This window comes from Canis lupus, chromosome 1, assembly GCF_003254725.2.
Source record: "Canis lupus dingo isolate Sandy chromosome 1, ASM325472v2, whole genome shotgun sequence".
NCBI classification, from domain to species: Eukaryota; Metazoa; Chordata; class Mammalia; order Carnivora; family Canidae; genus Canis; species Canis lupus.
Genome location: NC_064243.1, coordinates 99996490 through 100015320, shown reverse-complemented (window position 1 = coordinate 100015320; position 18831 = coordinate 99996490). Strand labels below are relative to the sequence as shown.

The 18831-nt window shown below is 49.6% G+C and overlaps 1 protein-coding gene across 4 annotated transcripts; it reads right to left on the bottom strand.

Annotated features, from left to right (window-relative positions):
- Window positions 1-4732: 4732 nt before the first annotated feature.
- Window positions 4733-18534, bottom strand: ZSCAN18 (zinc finger and SCAN domain containing 18). 4 transcript variants are annotated; one of them, XM_049096393.1, is made up of 8 exons: window positions 18315-18534; window positions 16373-17836; window positions 12010-12549; window positions 11296-11358; window positions 10126-10217; window positions 8855-8954; window positions 7804-7896; window positions 4733-6529 (listed from the first exon to the last, which is right to left on the bottom strand). In XM_049096393.1, the coding sequence occupies exons 3-8, from the start codon at window positions 12410-12412 to the stop codon at window positions 5766-5768; spliced, it is 1515 nt and encodes a 504-aa protein (XP_048952350.1). In that variant the 5' UTR covers window positions 12413-12549; window positions 16373-17836; window positions 18315-18534; the 3' UTR covers window positions 4733-5765. The 4 variants fall into 4 exon arrangements, with proteins under 4 accessions (XP_048952350.1, XP_035557827.1, XP_025277084.1 ...); XM_035701934.2 differs by having other exon boundaries at window positions 12010-12491; window positions 17636-17836; XM_025421299.3 differs by lacking the exon at window positions 16373-17836.
- Between the last annotated feature and the right edge of the window lie 297 nt (window positions 18535-18831).

Below are 18831 nucleotides of genomic sequence, written 5' to 3'. Positions count from 1 at the left end.
CTATTCCAGTTCAGTTCAGTAAAACTGGAACCCGACTACACACTTGCAGTCCTTAGAAAATGCCAGATCACTGAGAACCCAAGCCACACAAGCTCCTGCTGTCCTGTTGCAGCCCTTGCTCACCTGCCCTGCAATAACACAAACAGGAACACAGCTCGGAATTGGGAACCATGGGGAGGTGCCCACAGTATCACTTCTACCCTACATTAGGGAGGGAAACAGAAGTGCCTTCCCCAGCAGTGCTACTCCAGTGCAGGCGCATTGAGGACGTTATACCCAGAGTGTCAGAAAAATCGCAGGGGCACATGCACTTCTGACCAGGGGCCCTGACTTATTTGGATAGTTGCTGATATATCTTAATCCTTGACATAAAAGTTCAAACCTAATAAGGAAAACTGAAGGGTGTGAATACAGATTCAGAAGAGGCCGTGCAGTTTCGCCTTTGCTCACCGGACACTTGTGCTTAGAACCCAGAGATGCTATGGCTTCCAGCTACCACGAGGCCACTGGGCAGCAAGGATGTTCAAGCCAGGTGGGCTCTGTCATGGGCTCCAGTCAGCCAGGCCTACTCTGCGAGTCCTCCCAGCCACATTGGGCATGCACATGAGCAAGGCTTCAGGTAACTCCAACCACACAGCTTTCAAGGTGCCTCAGATGTCAGGTTCCCAGCTGAGGTCTCACACACGGGCAAAAACAAGCCATACCTGCTGTGCTTTTTCCAAATACTGACCCCCTGGATCTGTAAGTAAAACAAAACGCTAATGTTTCATGCTGCTGAACTGTGGGGTGACTTATTGCACAAACAGTAGTACTCCATAAACCCCGGGACCTGGGACCTCCTGCTGCAGAAGCCAGCCCCCAGTTGAGAGTTTCCCCAACTGTCCCCTTCCCGAATGGCCATCCCTCAGGAGCCCTACTCTCAAGAGATACATCTCTTGTCAGCCAGAGGGTGGGGCTGGAGAACCATCATGTCAATGAGACTTGGGTGGGGAGCCACGTGTTTTATAAAATCAGGCTGTCATGGGTTGAGGGCGGGCTGGGCTACATTATATTTTTGTTTTTTTTTTTTTTTTTTTTTGCTACATTATATTTTGAAGCTCAGTTTCATGGATTTGCCACGAAGTTAATGAAGCTGAAGCTCTAAGGTCCTCCTTCACTGTTTTTGCAACCCTTTGAAGGCCAAGTGCTTAATTTTAGTAACTTTGAATTTTTTTCCTGAAGAGAGACTCCTCAGTTGTGTGGAGCTGAGGCTTAGTGAATCTGGCTGGAGCCCAGGTTCCACTGATGCCACTCCTGGGACTTCTGCACAGATGTAGTGAAACAGCCCAGCATGTCCAAGGACAGCAGGTCTTCAACTCTACTGTGAGTGAAAATTAGTTGGGGGTGGAGTGGGTTAGATCTGAGACTGGTCAGTTTGAGGCGGGTTCTCCAAATGCCAGGATGTAGCAAGTGTGAATTGATCTCAAGCCTCCTGAATGGTCTCACTGCCAGAGCCCACTGTTGCCAAGAGTGGCTATGCCCCAGTAGCCTCAAGGGTGAGGGAATAGTTTGAGCCCTGACTTTGCATTGGATTCAGAAGACTGAACAGAGGACCTGCCTTTCTCCACATCAGAAACCCACCAATCCATCTTGTTATGCCAGTCGACTGAATGAAGAAAGTCCACAGTGTCTTCCTATAACCCTCCAGACAACTAAGTCACTGATTCATTCAAGACTCGAGGGACACACACACTTATGAGAATGCTCACAGATTTTTTTTTTTGAGAATGCTCACAGATTTTATATATGCACCAAACACATACATACCAAAATCTTATACACAGAACAATTACTGAAACATATATAACCTACTGAGATGTTAAAAGTAATAGTTCCCATAAGATGGGAACATGGGAGATTTTTTCCCCTTTATATTTTTTAAAGTTTTCCATAATTGGAAGAATTCTTTTTAAAATGGTGAAAAGTGAATTTTATTATAAAAGCCCTATAAATAATTTTCAAGGGAATTAAAGCAGAAATAACTAACCATAGTTCCATGACTCTAACACAACTATTTTCATGTTTACACTTTATTTGCTATTTGAGGACATCAACCATCCTTTACAGTTAGAATATCTGTGTTCTATTTCCTGAGCTACACTCAGAAATTATTCTTCCGTGTTGCTGCATCTTCTTATCATCAATGCTTTGTTATTCCTATGAATAGAAATCTACCTATTTGAATCTACTTATTTGAATCTACCTATACGAATAGGCTCTACCAAAATTTAAGTGATGGTTCCTCTATAATTGGGCACTTAACTCCATGCAAACGGTCTTTCTAGTCACTTATGTGCATTTTACCCTTTTTTGTTTCCTCTATAATTTTAAAATCCCAGAAAGGCTTTCAGCATCTCATTGTATATAGCTTTTCTCTTGGTTTTAATTTTTTGAGAGAAATCACTACGCCTAAAACTTAAGACTCAAAATATACAAATGTCATAGTGGGGTTTTAGTGTGACTGGGCTGTTTGTTTTCCAAAGCAGTTGCACCTGTTGATGCTGATTTGCAAAACTCTCAACCCAGATAATGATGGAAGGCCTGTATTCGTTGGCTCAGGCTTACCACAACATAATACCACTGAGTGGGTGGCTTAAACCACAGAAACTAACTTTCTCACAGTTCTGGAGTTCTTGGCTGGAAGTCCCAAGATCAGGGTGCCGTCATGGTTGGTTTCTGGTGAAACCTCTCTTCCTGGTTTATATATAGCCACCTTCTCACTGTGTCTTTGCATGGCCTTTCTCCTGTGCAAACATGATGAAAGAATAATCTCTGCTCTTCCTCTTATTAGGAGATCAACCCTATTGGATTAGGGCCCCACCTTTATAACATCCCTATAAGCCCTATCTCCAAATATAGTCACATTGGGGGTTAGGGCTCAATGGATAAATTTGGGGGGGATTCAGTCTGGAACAAAGGGTATTTTAAGCATCTTCTTCCCACTGAAGGAGGGCTGGTGTTAGATAACCAATAACTTTGCAACCATCATGGCAAGAATGGAGGATAAATAGGGTGGAGTGGGGAGGTGGATTTAGGTGAGAAGCAGGATATTTGCATTACTTTAAAGTGTCTCCCCACAGTTTACTTACTAGCTAAGGGGAAGAAATAACCATAAAGTGGAGAAATTGGACAGCACTTTTTAGGTGAGCAAAGGAATCCTCACCAACAGTACGAATGTGGACCACAGGCACTCCCAGGTGTCTGTGAGGGGGGCCAAGGGACAGGAATCACAAGTAAGCAGGGGAGAATGTTCGGGTGGAGGATTTTTATTATTTTTGTGCCTTTTCTGTACATTTGAAGTTATTTCTAAATATTTAAAAATATAAACAAGAAAAAAATATAAACAAGAACACCATCTAGCTGTGCATTAAGGGAGACATCAGGTGGGAAATGGACGGATGGAGAGCTGGGTTTTTTTTTTTTTTAAGATTTTATTCATTTATGGGGATCCCTGGGTGGCTCAGCGGTTTAGCGCCTGCCTTTGGCCCAGGGCATGATCCTGAAGTCCAGGGATTAAGTCCCACATCAGGCTCCTTGCATGGAGCCTGCTTCTCCCTCTGCCTGTGTCTCTGCCTCTCTGTGTGTGTGTGTGTTTCTCATGAATAAATGAATAAAATCTTGTCTTCATTTATTCATGAGAGACAGAAAGGACTCAATCCCAGGTGCCCAAGAGAGCTGGGCTTTCTGATAACAAAGGACCCACCAGTGGCCCTGAAGCTGAAAGTGGGATGCGCCTCAGACGTTACCTCTCTGTGGCAAGAGAGGCAAGCTCATGGGTTAGGCTGGGAACAAGAGTTCAGAGAGCAAATACAGGTTTTTAAAAACAGAATTACCGGGGTGCCTGGGTGGTTCAGTCACTTAAGTGTCTGTCTTTGGCTTAGGTCACGATCTCTGGTCCTGGGGTTGAACCCCACTCCAGGCTTCCTGCTCAGTAGGGGTCTGCTTCTCTCCCCCTTTCTCTCCCTCTGCCCCTCCTCACTGCTTGTTCTCTCACTCTCAAATACATTTAAAAAAATCTTAAAAAAAATTACCAGGGTAGCCCGGGTGGCTCAGTGGTTTGGTGCTGCCTTCAGCCCAGGGCCTGATCCTGGAGACCCGGGATCGAGTCCCACGTCAGGCTCTCTGCATGGAGCCTGCTTCTCCCTCTGCCTGTGTCTTTGCCCCTCTCTCTCTGCATGTGTGTCATAAATAAATAAAATCTTAAAAAAAATTTTTTTTAATTTAAAAAATTACCAGTGGGACACCTGGGTGGCTCAGCAGTTGAGCACCTGCCTTTGGCCCAGGGCGTGATCCTGGGGTTCTGGGATCAAGTCCCACATGCTCCCTGCATGGAGCCTGCTTCTCTCTCTGCCTATGTCTCTGCTTCTGTCTCTGTGTCTCTCATAAATTAATAAAATCTCTTTAAAAAATTACCAGAGCCACACCCAACTCAGGATGGGGGTGTTGAGGAGGTAGACAGTCCCAGACTCCCACATGTGACTGAGGCCATGAGATGACGTCCCTCCAAGGACACGAGTGGAAGTTATGTGTGTCATCTCCCAGCTGAGCGAGTGTGGCTTTAACCATTTGCTCCAGGGGTCCAGCAGAGGGCAGAGCCATAACAGGGACAGAGCCTGGATCCCCAAATCTCTACATGAAGCAGAGCTACCTCCCATCCACACACAAGCAATAGCAACAAACACAGACTGTCATGTGAATGCAAGAAATAAATCCTTTATTATGTTAAACTTCTGTGATTTGGGCATCATTGTAACAGACTGCCTGCTCAAACACCATGACAGAAAGAGGCACCAGTTTAATCTACAAGAAGCAGTTAAAAGTTTATGCTCAGGCAACAGAAACTATGCTGTAATCTGAGATTAGATGCAAAAATCAAGATCACCTTATGTAGCCCAAGGAGTAAAGTTCTGCTTGCCCAGGCAGACACATCTCATCAAACTTTACTGGTGTTTTCAGCCTGGTCTGATCATGACCCTCCAGCCTCTGAGTGAGAAATACATCTTACATTGTAACCAGGTAGATATATGGCTGAAAAGTTTCACAAAACAATATTTGCCTTTACTACGTGATGAATTTTTACCTATTTAATTCTACTTCAGTTTTGTAATGCCGGTGGCCATCAATTTGATTTCACAATTCACTAATGGGCTGAAACACATGGTTTGAAAACACTGTTAGTAGGCTCCAAGCATTTTTGTGATCTTTGTTTAGCCACTCCACATATGTAGACACGTGCATTAACCAGGGAACAGTTTGCTATTGAGGATTCAGAAGTGAACTTGACATTGGGTGTTTATGAAAGGACCAAACAGTTTGGACAGAAGCCCTGGGGAGCTCGAACAGGAGGGAGAGAAACAAGGCTAACTTCAAGAGCTGGCAGATCACACACTTTAAGGCAACTCTACACTTTGCACAACGACAAATGTTCCGAAGTGTGGGTGGTGCTAAAATGGCTATGGAAGAAAGGGGAATCTTCTTTCACACCTGACAACTCATGGTTGCATGTGGGCATCCGCATGGGTGTGTTTACAAGGAGAGAAGGGCTTCCCGAGGGCCCTTCCTGGGTTCTAAGTGCTTTAGCCACATTAGCTCATTTAGAAAACAGACAGACTTACATCCACACAGACACTGCAAGAAGCCACACAAGGGTTTCAAAGGAGCCTGACATCCTTGGGAATCCTGGGCAGGCAAAGTTGCCCACTAGGGACACTTAAAAGCAAAGCGGCTCATCTCTGCGCCGCAGACTGCACGGGACCATCACCTGCCACACACCCCGGGAACCCACTGAGCCTCCCATTGGCACGGGGTCCACATGCAGCAGGGGGGGGTCCCAGGGCCCTCCCCAACACGTAGATCTTCTCCTTCTCGTGGGTCTTCTGGTGCTCAGCCAGGGCTAGACTGAAGTGGAAGGTCTTCCAGCAGCCCTGGCATGCATACAGCTTCCTGCCACTGTGGCTTCTAAGATGATCAATGAAATGTGAGATCCACGCAAAGGTTTCCCCACACTCGCTACATGCGTAGGGCTTCCCTCGGGATGCCCCAGGCTCATCAGCAGCAGGGGAGCCTGCAGCAGAGGTATCCTGGTCCTGCCTGGCTGGGGACCCTGCACTGCGGCCAGCTGCATTAGGCTCCTTCACGTGGTATTGCCGGTGGTTGATTACACTGGAGACACACTCAGGGCCCTGCCCACCCACATCCTTTGGGTGGGGCCTCTTCCTTCCAAGGCCTTGGTGCGAGGTGCCTGGCATTACAGGCACAGTGAGGCTCTCCCCAGCTGTGGCCCTGTCCTGGACTGGCTCTCGGATTACTGACCGCCTGTGGGCTATGGTGACAGGGCCTGGATCCCCCTCCTGAGGATCCAGAGCCTTCTGCATCTGCTCTTCTTCCTCCGGGGCAGCACCCGTTAGGGGGCAAACAAGAATTTCCCTCGTGAGCCTCTCCATCAGCGTCTCACACATGTTCTCTCTGCCTTCCTGCCACCTCCTGCCACCTGAAACAAGGTCATAATGTGAGTAGTCCCAATTCCCAGGACTCATAAGGAACTCATAAGGAAATGTGAGCAGGAACACTAACAAAAGGCAAAGGCCAGAGACTCAGAAGGGGCAGGATGGAAAGCGGAGAAAGGGGGAAGTGGGTGCAGATACAAGGAGTGCTCTGGATGCACACCATCAGCCAATTCTCTCCACAAACCTAGGGGCAATGGATTTAAACAAGATCACTCAGAAGACTACCATGTGTCCCCCATCTGCTTTGCCTTCTTTGGCAATCCTGAACTCACAACTGCCTGCCTGAAGACAGTCATTCCAACCATGTCTTGCAGCTGAAGTGACTGAGTTCTGGCCAAAGGGACGTGTGCACAAGTGTTAAGGGGTAGGGAGGGGTCTCCTCCTTCCTGCAGCTGTGGATGTGAGCTGTAGTAGCCACCCTGAACCATGAGTGAGTGGACACTAGCAATGGAGCATGAGCTGGGGGAGCCTGTGTTCTCACCAGGAAGGGCCAAATAAGCCTTTGCAGAGTAAACAAACGTGTTACACTGGGGGTACCCAATGAAGCATGCCTCCTGGGATTCAGGCCCTTGGGATTCACTGCCACACACACACACCAGCACACTGGATTGCCCACCTGACCTTCTGTGGTCTGTGGTCTGTGGGACATTAAGAATGCAGGACACAAGCCAACGCTTGCAAAGCACCTGCACAATGGCACTTACCCTCCTGGAATGCTCCCTCTATGAACCCAGATGCCATGCTGTGAAGAAGCCCAAGCTGGCCACTTGGAGAGGCAACATGGAGAGCCCAGGCTGAAGGCCTCAGCTGAGTTCCCAGTGAAAAGCCAGCACTAACGGCCACTGGTTGAGTGAGGCCACCCAGGACCCAGGGTGGGTCCTTGGTCCCACGGTCATGGCCTAGTCAAGCCTCCAGATTACTATGGCTGTGTACATGGCCCAGCAGCCACCAAAGGGAAAACAGGTGTCCAGCCAATCCCAATCAATCCACAGGATTGTAACAATCAACACTGTTGTTGTTCAAGTGACTAAGTTTTGGGCTATTATGAAACAGATCATTAAAATAGCTGGATACCTGCCTCCTGCTCTGACACCTGGGGTGGGGGTGGCAAAAATATGGGACACAGGGTGAGAGAACAGTGAGGTCAAACTGGAGATCTTTGCTGAGACCAATGGAGCTGTAAGGAATTTCCAATAGCCTCTAAAAGAAAGAAAGGCACACCCTCCGCCCTGGCCTGACCACAGCTCTCGGATCTCACCTGAGAAGCCGCCTTCTGGGGGTTCTGTTTCAACTAAACGAAGTTCCTCTGTCTCCACTCTGCAGGTATCGTCAGGCTGGGCAAGCTGATACCCTGAGTAGGATCAAACAAAACAAAACAAAAACAAAAACTGAAAGAGATGTTGAAACCAGAAGGGAAAATAGCCAACAATGCAAAGTCAAATCCCACAGGCTGGCCAGGTGAGTACTGCAGCCTCCATCATCTCCTCTGCCCTGGGACACCCGCCAAAGCTGCCCTGCATGGAGCCCTGGAGAGCCAGGGGCTCCCACAACACTGGGGAAGGAGTGAAGAAGAGGGTCTCCTGAGGCAGAGCCAGAAGGGCCAACAGGGAGCGGGGGAAATTTAAGAGAGAACAGTCAGAAAAAAACAGAAAACTGCAACCTTAATTAAGGGCAGTGATGGCACCTGTGCCGTGGGCACAGATGTCCACACAACAGGAAAGACCCAAGAAAGCCAAAAGTCTCCATTTCTGCACCAAGAAGGATGGGAAAGTCGACATAATGGGGTCAGGAGGCCTTTCCATATCCAGAAGTTTCAGGTCCCAGAGCAGGGCCTGAACTCAAAAAGCTAGGGCTCTGGCAGGACTTGAATGTGTAGACTGGGAAGAGCAGGGCCAAGGTGGGGACCTCAGCAAACTCCTTCACTGTCTAATACATATAAAACCTTATGGGGCAATAAATAAATAAATAATAAATAAATAAATAAATAAATAAATAAATAAATAAATAAGGCAGCCTGGGTGGCTCAGCAGTTTAGTGCCACCTTCGGCTCATGGCCTGATCCTGGAGACTTGGGATTGAGTCCCATGTCAGGTTCCCTGCATGGAGCTGGACTCCCTCTGCCTGTGTCTCTGCCCCTCTCTCTCTCTCTGTGTCTCTCATGAACAAATAAATAGAATCTTAAAAAGAAAAAAAAAAAAAACACCCTAGGGGGCCTTAACCAAAGCCCCACGTGGGAGTTGGAATCCCCTAGGCCAATGCTTTTGGAAAAGGATGGAGGGGCTGCGTGAGGCCGTGGGGACAGCTCTTACCCCACAGGAGCAATTTCCGGAAAGCCTTCAGGTTCTCCTCTGCCGGGTCCAGGTGGCCCCATTCTCCCAGGTACAGAGGCACCTCCGGGAACGTCAACTTCTGAAATGGCAGCACCACCATGGCTGAACTTTCCCATGCATAGAAGGGTGGGTCCTTGGTCCCACGGTCAAGGTGAGCACAACGGGGGTGGCATCATCCTAGGGGTTACCACCCACCACCCTGCAGGTCCTGGACGCAGTCCCAGGTTAAGAGGGCAGAGTTTCTCAACTTCAGCGCTAAGGACTCTTTCAGCAGGGCCTGTTCCGGGCACTGGAGGATGTTTCTTGATCTCTTCAATCCAGATGTCAGCAGCACCTCCTCCTCCACAGAAGTAGCAACAAGCAAAGCTGTCCTAGACATCACCAAATGTCCCCCAGAGGGGCAAAACCACCCTGGCTGAGAACCACTGCTGTAGAAGACCCCAAAGTCTTCTATCTCCTCTATGCCTGAACATCACACGTGCCCTAGGCCAGCACCCAGGAGACAGGGGTGACCAGGACAGCCATGCTTGCTGCCCTCAGGAGAAGCAGAGGAAAGGGCAAAGCCAGGCCCACAGAAGGGCAAGGGGCATGGGAGTGAGGAGGGGAGCCTGCAGGATGGGGGCAGCTGGCACAGCAGGAAGTAAGGAGGTGGCTGTGGCTAGCAGCAACAGTGCACCTCGGAAGAAATGAACGGTGCACTAGTCACGGCCAGAGGGACAAGGGCCAGGGAGTTGCCACAAACTGGGTTAGTGGGTAGGGAGCTAACAGAAAAGGACCACCTGGGGCAGCCCAGGTGGCTCAGTGGTTTAGCACCACCTTCAGTCTGGGGCCTAATCCTGGAGACCCAGGATCAGGTCCTGCGTTGGGCTCCCTGCATGGAGCCTGCTTCTCCCTCTGCCTGTGTCTCTGACTCTTTTTCTCTCTGTGTCTCTCATGAATAAATAAAATCTTAAAAAATAAAAAGACCACCTGCCCAATAGTCCCATGGGGGCAATGACAGCATGTGGACCCCTCCCAGAGACCTCTCCTTACCTCATCCCCACCATTGGCCGGGTTCATCTCTTGGTTTCCTGGAGAGGCAGCAGCCTCAGTGCCCAGCCCTGGAATCTCAGTCCACCCCCCAAGCTCCTCCCATGCAGCTGGTGGCCTATTCATGATGGGGGCAGGAGACACCCTAGCAAGTTAGGGTGACAGATCCTCCTCCTTGGGAACTGGTCCATGAGCCCCTGGACAAGACAGACCTCACCCACCTTCGGTTCAACCTTTGCGGGGTTGGCCTCTTCAGTCTTCTCGTTGCCGATGCACCCCTGTTCTAGAAGCACAGGGTCTGGAGTGGGACAAGCTGGGAGAAGGGGAGACAAAGCTGAGAAGACTGCTTTTATACAGCTGGGCAGTCCAAACCAGTGAGGGAGCCCCCACCTTGCACAAGAAAAAGAGTGAAGAGTTCTCAGACTAAGAAGGGAGGTCCGAGTGCTCATGCACAGCAGGTCCCAGGCTCAAGGGACCTGACAACTGTCCTCAACTGACAGAGCAGAACGAACCAAGAAGAAAGCAAAAAGAAGCTCAAGGTCAGTAGGGGTCCCAGAAATGTGAACTAAAGCCACAAAGCAGATAACACTTTCATATCCATCAGCTTGTTGGCAATCTTAGACAGCAATGACATACAGTGCTGGTACAGATGTGGCGAAATGGGTACCCATGTGCCCATGTGCCCGTATGTGTTACAAAACTTCTATAAAGCCATGCAGAAATGTCCTTTGTGCAGTGATCCCGAGGAACCCATCTACACAGACACTAGGTACAGGCCTGAGCCCGTTTTACAGCACATTTACAGGAAGAGGAAGAACCTTAATGGCAGTAAATTGCAACTCCAAGACAAAGAGGGCAGATCCTGTGAAATGCTATCAAAGTAAGGACATGGCACTGGGAATCTGGCCACAGCCTGGAGGGGCCTGGGTGGGGAAGACATTGCTCTATGCCAACAGCGTGAGCTCAGGCTCAGGCTGCAGTAGTACATCATCTGCAGGGAAACTGGCCACAAACCCTCTGAGCAGACTTGTGGGTAAGATATGTGTGCATGTAAGAGATGTACAGAAACACATGAAGGAACATAAACCTGGAGGCTCCTTTAGTTTTAGGGGGCATGTGCGGAGGAGAGATTATTATTTTTTTCTTTGTATCTCAATGCTTTTCACTATTTATAGTAAACCATATATGATTTGTATAATCTTTGAAAACAAATTTAATTATAAATACTCGTTACCCTGACCAGAGCCTACAGAAGAAGTCAGCACAGACTCTGAGGCCTTGGTTATCTGGCCTCCCTCTGGCTCCCATGATAATCTGCATGGTGACTCCCTCCCACTCTCCACCAACCAAACCAAGGCCAATATCTGCCCAAGGGCTAATTGGTCACTCACAGGTGTCAGGAGGTGCCTGGGTCTCGTTGGGTTCCAGGTCTTCACTGGCCCTCATGGGCCCACCTGGTAATAACAGACAACAAATGCTCAGCATGCTCCCCACACTCCCCCTTGCTCAAAGCTGTAGACAGCCCCATGGGAGACTCAACAGCATCCCTGCTTATACTCGAGGGGCGGGGAAGCCCAAAATTGAGAGATGTGCTAAGAATGACACAATAAACCTGCAGGGGGTGGACATGGACACAAGCTTCTGACTTTGAGCCCAAGATTCCAGGCCCCCATCACCACCAGTCCCTCAGGTCCCACCCTCAGATGTGAAAGAGACTCTGCCCACCTACCCCCAGTGCTCCTCTTCTTACCATACTGAAGGGGGGCAGAAACAAATGCCCAGAACATTTACTTGGTTTTTAAAGAGCTGGTTCCTCCCTGCTTCCTTATATTTGGAAGGCAGATGTAAGGGCAGGTACCCCAGAAGCCTTCCTGGCTCATGAGGCAAGTCTGGGCAGGGTGGCGGGGCTGTATTCCCTGCTGAGAAGCTACCCCCCAGCTCAGGACTGCTCACTTCCAAGCTTCTTATATAGGGAGGGACTCAACTCTCAGGTAAGCCACTGACTAGAGTTTGGGCTCTATGCTGTCAATTTTACTGCTTCCAGACTGACCACGCTCCTTCACATTTCTTCCATGGTGTACTCTCCTCTGGGGTAGTTGCCTCACCTGGCTCTTCTAGGGCCTTGGTAAGGTCCTTCACCAGGGAGGCGGCCTTCTTGCAGTTCTCAGGATGCTGAGCCACCACCCAGGGCCGTACTTTGTCAGGCAGGACACTTAGGAACTGCTCCAGGACCAGGAGCTCTAGTATCTCCTCCTTGGAATGCACCTCAGGCTGCAGCCACTGGCGGCACAGCTCATACAGCTGGGTCAGGGCCTGGTGGGGCCCAGCTGCTTCCTGGTAGATGAAGTTCCGGAAATTCAGCCGGGAGAACTCAAGGTTGGTAGGAACCTTCCCAAGGGCCGTCTTGGGTTCCTCCTGCTGGTCTCCAGCTATTGATCCTAGCATGGGCAGTTCTGGGGTAGTCAGGGAGCTCCTGGGGGTGGCAAAGGCTTTCTCCAAAGGCAACATCTTTCCAAACCTGCACTGGGAAATAGGGCTACCCAGGGACAGAGCACGTGTGATGGAGGGTGAATTCACGTAACTGCAGCTGCAAGGGAGACAACAGGGACAGCGGGATGCTCTTGGATCTCAGCCAGAATCCAGACCTGCACAGGACAGACAAAGATGCCTACACAGTGAGAAGCCAGTAATGGGTCATCCATTCCAAAGGAGAACAAGCAGGGTCCTCTGAGCTCATCAGCCCCACCCACCAAACCCGAGTCCATGCAGAATTATTTCCAAGCCATCTGCTTGCTAAGTATCAGTAGAGTTTTATACTTTTACAGACAAAAATTAACATAAAAAGTAGGAGATGGAAACTCATTTTGTAAGACTGCTATCAGGTTAAAAAAAAAAACAAAAAAACTCAGGGCAGCCTGGGTGGCCCAGCGGTTTAGGGCCACCTTCAGCCTAGGGTGTGGTCCTGGAGACCCAGGATCGAGTTCCATATCGGGCTCCCTGCACAGAGCCTGCTTTCTCCCTCTGCCTGTGTCTGTGCATCTCTCTCTCTCTCTCATGAATAAATAAAATATTAAAAACAAACAAACAAACTCAGTCACAGCTAAAAGAAAAGTTACAGGATGATCTCACTTTTAAAGATCTTAAAACATTACTAAACTCATTCCAACAATGCATACTCGAAACATGTGATTATTATGCCAGATTTGGGTGTATCTCAGACCTCCTTTCATGTTTGGAAGTGGGCGGTATCATGATTGCTCCTCTCAAGACAACTAAAAATACAGTTGACCCTTGAACAATACAGGTTCGAAGGGCATGGGTCCACCTACTGTCAGTTTTTTTTAAATGCATACAGTATAGGGCAGCCCCAGTGGCGCAGTGGTTTAGTGCCACCTGCAGCCCCGGGTGTAATCCTGGAGACCCAGGATCGAGTCCCACATCGGGCTCCTTGCATGAAGCCTGCTTCTCCTTCTGCCTGTGTCTCTGCCTCTCTCTGTGCGTGTGTCTCTCATGAATAAATAAATAAAATCTTAAAAAAAATAAATGCATACAGTAGAATACTGTAAATGCATTCTCTTTAAAATTACAAATATTTTACTGTAAAAATACAGTATATAAAACGTGTTATATATAAAATATTTTTTAAAGATTTATTTATTCATGAGACACACACAGACAGAGAGGCAGAGACACAGGCAGAGGGAGAAGCAGGCTCCATGCAGGGAGCCCGATGTGGGACTTGATCCTGGATCCTGGGATCAGGCCCCGAGCCACCCAGGCATCCCCATACAAAATGTGTTAACCAACTGTTTATGTTATCAGTAAGGCTTGCAGTCAACAGCACACTACTAGTAGTTAAGTGTTTGGTAAGTCAAGAGTTATACACAGATTTTGGACTATGCCCTAACCTTCACCTTGTTCCGAGGACCAATTGTAGATCACTGGTCAACAATATCTATTTCTGGAAATGGCACAGGACTGCAGAGGTTGCCTGGCCCACCCACAGAACCAGGTGGGAGGTATACATTGGCCAGGAGTAGGGTACAATGGTGGGGGGAGAGAGGAGACTGGAATTTAGGTCCTGGAAGTTCATTACCTGCTCGGCCCTCTCCCTACCCCCAGCTGACCCTGACAGGTAGTGGAATCATTCATGAGAAGTGAGATTTGGGATATTTAGGTGAAATTTCTTGACTGTAACTGTTGGCAAACAGTGAGCAAGCTGGAGGACAGAACCTGGCAGGCCGCTACTGGCCAGGCCTCCAGCTGTTGGCTCTGGGCTCATGATGCTTTCATTGGCTGTGAACACACAGGTACATGAACTCCAGCTCCTCCCAGACCCTGTTGGGTCTGCACTTCTCCCTTAATAACCAGAAGAACCACAAACCCCACTGGGAGGGAGACATCCCAGACAAGAGCTGTACCCAAACCCAGTGAGAATGCTCTCCTTGGCTGAATCAAAGAAACGGTTTTCTTCCAAACACATCTGAGGAATTCGAGAAATCTGTGTGATCAAAGCTGTGGTGAGGATGTTTTCTCAGCAATCCCACTTTTACAGAGAAAACTGCAATATGGGACTGGGCATCAATGACCTCCTCCAATGAAAGTGAAGAAGTGCTCTAACATTTCACCAGGGCAGGGCCCAAGGACGTTGTAGCTGTGGGGGTGTTTGATTCCAGTTATATGGAGTGCCCAGAATAGGCAAATCCACAAAGATGGGAAGTAGCTCAGTGGTTGCAAGGGACAGAGGAGGGGGTCTGGGTCAGAGGGACTGCTAACGGGCACAGCCATTTCTTCCTGGAGTGCTAAAATGTTCTAAAACAGAGTGTGGTGTTGGTTGTACAACTCTGAAAATGCGAACAATTACTGAATTGCACTTTACACAGGCAATGGTATCTCAATAAAGCTGTTTAAAAATAGAGGGGAAAAAAAGGTTGGCAGAGGGCCAAGGGCCTACTGCTCCCCCTCTCAGAAGCTAGACAGTTGTCAGAAGACATGCCACACAGAGTTCCCGTTTCCCTCCAGGAAAAGAGAGCTGTGCTGTGCCACTACCACCCCCTCACTCTCCCTCCTCCATTCCCCTCCCACACCCCTACCTCACCCCACCCTGTTCCCTAGAGCACTCTTTTCCTGTCCCACACAGGTCTGGGCTCTGAGAGGGCCCCCCAAGGAGACCTTCCTTCCACCTCCACCTCACTCCCTCTTTCTTAGCTGCTTATCTGCAGCCTCCTCCTCTGGAATGTATCCCCAGGAGAGCAGAGGCTATTCACAGGCAAGCCTCTGGGCAGTGCCTGGCTCAGCATTTGTTAACTGCATAAATTTTTTTTAATTCATTTATAAAAAAAAAAAAAAAACCTCATTTATTTTAGAGAGAGCCCAAGAGGGTAGAGGGACAGAGGAAGAGAGAACCTCAAGTAGACTCCCTATTGAGCATGAAGCTCCACACAGGGCTTCATCCCACAACCTGAGCAGAAATCGAGAGTCAGACACTCAACCAACTGTGCCACTGAGGCGCAAATACATAAATTATTTCTAATTGGCGCCAGTTCTCTATTAAGAGGCATACTAACTATACTTAATTTCTGTTGCCATTATCCTCATATCCGTCTATCTGGGATCAGGTTGGAGATATATTTGGAAGGTAATTGTAGAAGTGGGATACCTGGACCACTGGACATGTGCTGTGACCCGCAGCAACTCATAGGAGGCAACCTAACCCTTGCCACCCACTATAGTAGTGGGTGCCCCCTCCTCACCTCTGCACTGGGGACCCTCAGACCATATCACACACTCATTGCACTCTGTGGGTCACCTGCCTGGTTTCTGATGGCATTTTTTTTACAGCTCCCTTTCTTATAGGTAAGTAAAGTGGTCTCTGTACAGCTTGGTCTTACTAGTGTCCAGCTCTGTGGCTTTTCAGTTTGTGCTGTTTTAGCTTTAAGGTTCTAATATTTATTGCCAAATTTGCTTTTCTTTTTCCCTAAATTTCTGTGTCCCAAAACTTGTTTATAAAAAGCTTCCTTCCCTACCTCAGGATTAGAAATGCCCTCCTGCAGTCACTCTGCTAGAGCCATGAGTGGCAAATGCAGGACAGCCACTCTAGTTATGACTAACTTCACCATGTGATAAAAGCAGCCAAAGGACCTGTATGCCCTGGGCTGCCGTGCCCCCATGACCAAACAGGCTGCTGCTTGGCCTTCCAGACTCTATTCTTTAACCATGTTTCTGCCACTAGCTAATCAAGAGCCTCACCTAGCAAGAGAACTATTGCCAGCTCCACCCAGCTGGCACAGCCATACTTATTCCAACAGGCACAGGACACATGGAACTCTACATGGCATACAGGCATATGTGTGGTTACGCAAGCGATTTTGGTTTTCTTAGGATGCCACAGGCATGGTCATTCTCTGCAGATATTTGTCTCCATAAAGTTACTTTCAAGTCACTAATATGTGGCTGCACAGGTCTCACCTTCCTTCATCAGAGCTTCACAACCTGGTCATGCTGCTGCAAGGATGTTCTTGCTGGGCAGGGACCCCCAGAACTTCCCGTCCCCAGTGTCCTTGAGTAAGGCAATTCCCCATTGCCCAAATTCCTCCTGGCTCAATCACCAGGCAGTCAGTCGGTCATTCCCTTCTAAGCCCCATCACACACACATTTTGGGGCCATCCAAGATTTGCCTCAAATGGGGATGGAAATTTCCTGGAGCTTAGGCTCCCTTCACAGACAAGTCCTGGGATACAGAGGAAGCCTTGAGGGGGCAGGGAGTGGATGGGCAGGTGAGCTGAGAGGTCCCCAAGTGCTGTGAGCCTCCTGAGCGCAAATCCCTTTCACACCAGGCTAAGGAGAGCTCAAGCTTGAATCCTAACTCCTCAGCTCTATCTCCAGGCCTGCCCTGCCCTACTTCCCCCTCTCCCCACATGCTTATCTAAGGTGACTGAGGATATAGAGGGGCTCTGGGAGTCACCCAGTAATTACATATTCATTATAAAGGGAGGAAATAGGGATCCCTGGGTGGCGCAGCGGTTTGGCGCCTGCCTTTGGCCTGGGGCACGATCCTGGAGACCCGGGATCGAGTCCCACGTCGGGCTTCCTGCATGGAGCCTGCTTCTCCCTCTGCCTGTGTCTCTGCCTCTCTGTCTCTCTCTGTGTAACTATCATGAATAAATAAATAAAATCTTTAAAAAATAAAAATAAAAATAAAAATAAAGGGAGGAAATAGTGCCTTTAGAAGGAAAAAACATGGACCAAGGATCATCTTTAACTAATCTGTTGTCTTCTATGATTCCTTCCAAGACTGCAAACTCTGGATCCACTCTCGAGGACAGACCCAAATCAATAAAGGTCCTACATAACTGGCCTGGGCTTCCCAAAGCCTCAAAGGGAACTCAAAAGACAGGAATTCACATACCCAAAGAACATGCAGAGAAACAACAATTTACATGTGGCCCTGCACTAGTCCTAGACCAGAAAAGGTACAGGACGTTGTTGAGTTGGCTGGGGCAATGGGGGACCAGACCCTGGTATGGAGAGGTGGACGGTGGGGCTGTCCAGCTGAGCCTCCTGGGGGTCAGCGGTGACACAAGACTGTGAGAGGGGAGAGGCTGAGGAGGGAGGAGGGAGGAGGGAGGAGGGAAGGGCAGGCTGAGGGAGAGGAGGAGGAAGAGTGGAATGAGAAGACAAGGTGACGGAATGAGAAGACACGGTGATGTACACAGAAAACAAAATACTAACAGGAGAATATGACCAAAAAACATGCAGTTCTAAGACCTTTCCTTAGAACTCTTCTGAACTTTTTTGTTTGTTTTTTGTTTTAAATAAAAGGTCTGAACAATATCCTCAGTCTTCCCCAGTCCCCTTGCCGGCTCCTCCAGGAGCAGCATCAGGGAGTCATTCTTGCCCATCTCTTGGGTTTCTTCGCCCACCAACGGGGTCCTAGAACAGGAACAGACACATCTAATTCAAAGTGAAACCAACCCCAGGCTGCAGGGCGTTCGAAGGCCTCAGGGAGCCGGGGGCAGAGACAACCCCTTCCCCCACGCCCCACTTCGGGCGGCTCCGCACCTCCCCCTCGCTCAGCTGGACGCACACAGGGTACCTCAGCCTCCTCCCCGCTCCCACCCCTAAAGGGCACTCTCAACCTTTAGGTCCCTTCTCGTAATCCCCTCCCTCTCCCAGGCCACAGGAGGATGCCCTCAACCCTTCTCCATTCCCACATCCAGGGGTAGCCATGCCCCTCCACCTGTGGCCTCTCAGCTCCCCTCGCCCCTCCCTCGGGGGAATCGCACCCCCCACCTCACTCCCACTCCAGGGGCTCCCAGTCTCCTTCCCTCCCCCGACGCTGGCCCCCACCCCAGAATTCCTCCCTCCCCTCCCCCACCCGGGGTCTCTCCCTGCCCCCACAGCAGGTCACCTCCGAACAAAGCTGCGCGGCGCGCACTGGCAGGACCGCTACGATCCGCTCGGGAAAAGCACGTCGTAGCACCCTGCTGCCGCCGGCCAGACCCAACCCTTGCGTAGCGGTCTCAGGCCCGTTCCAGCCGCTAGGAGCTCGGCGCGATGGCGTCAGATCAGACTGCGCGTGTGCATTGGGCCAGGGCCGCGGACTACGACTCTCAGAATGCAGCGGACCGTTCCGCAGGGCGAGGGCGGGGCGAAGATCCAACAGCGACCGGGTAGCCAATCAGAGGCGGAACTAGCTCGCTCTGCACCTAGGCCTCCCGTGCGCCTGCGTCATTATCGAGCCTTGATAACGCAGGGAAGAATACTGCTCTGAGAACCAGAGACCAGGAGAGACAGGACGACGCGGAGACAGGGAGTGACAGAAACGCGAGACCCCAGGACCGTGCATACCCAAATATGGAGAGATAGGGATAAGGAGACCAAGAGTTCCAGAGTATCAGAGGAGGGGAAAGACACAAGGGGAGGCC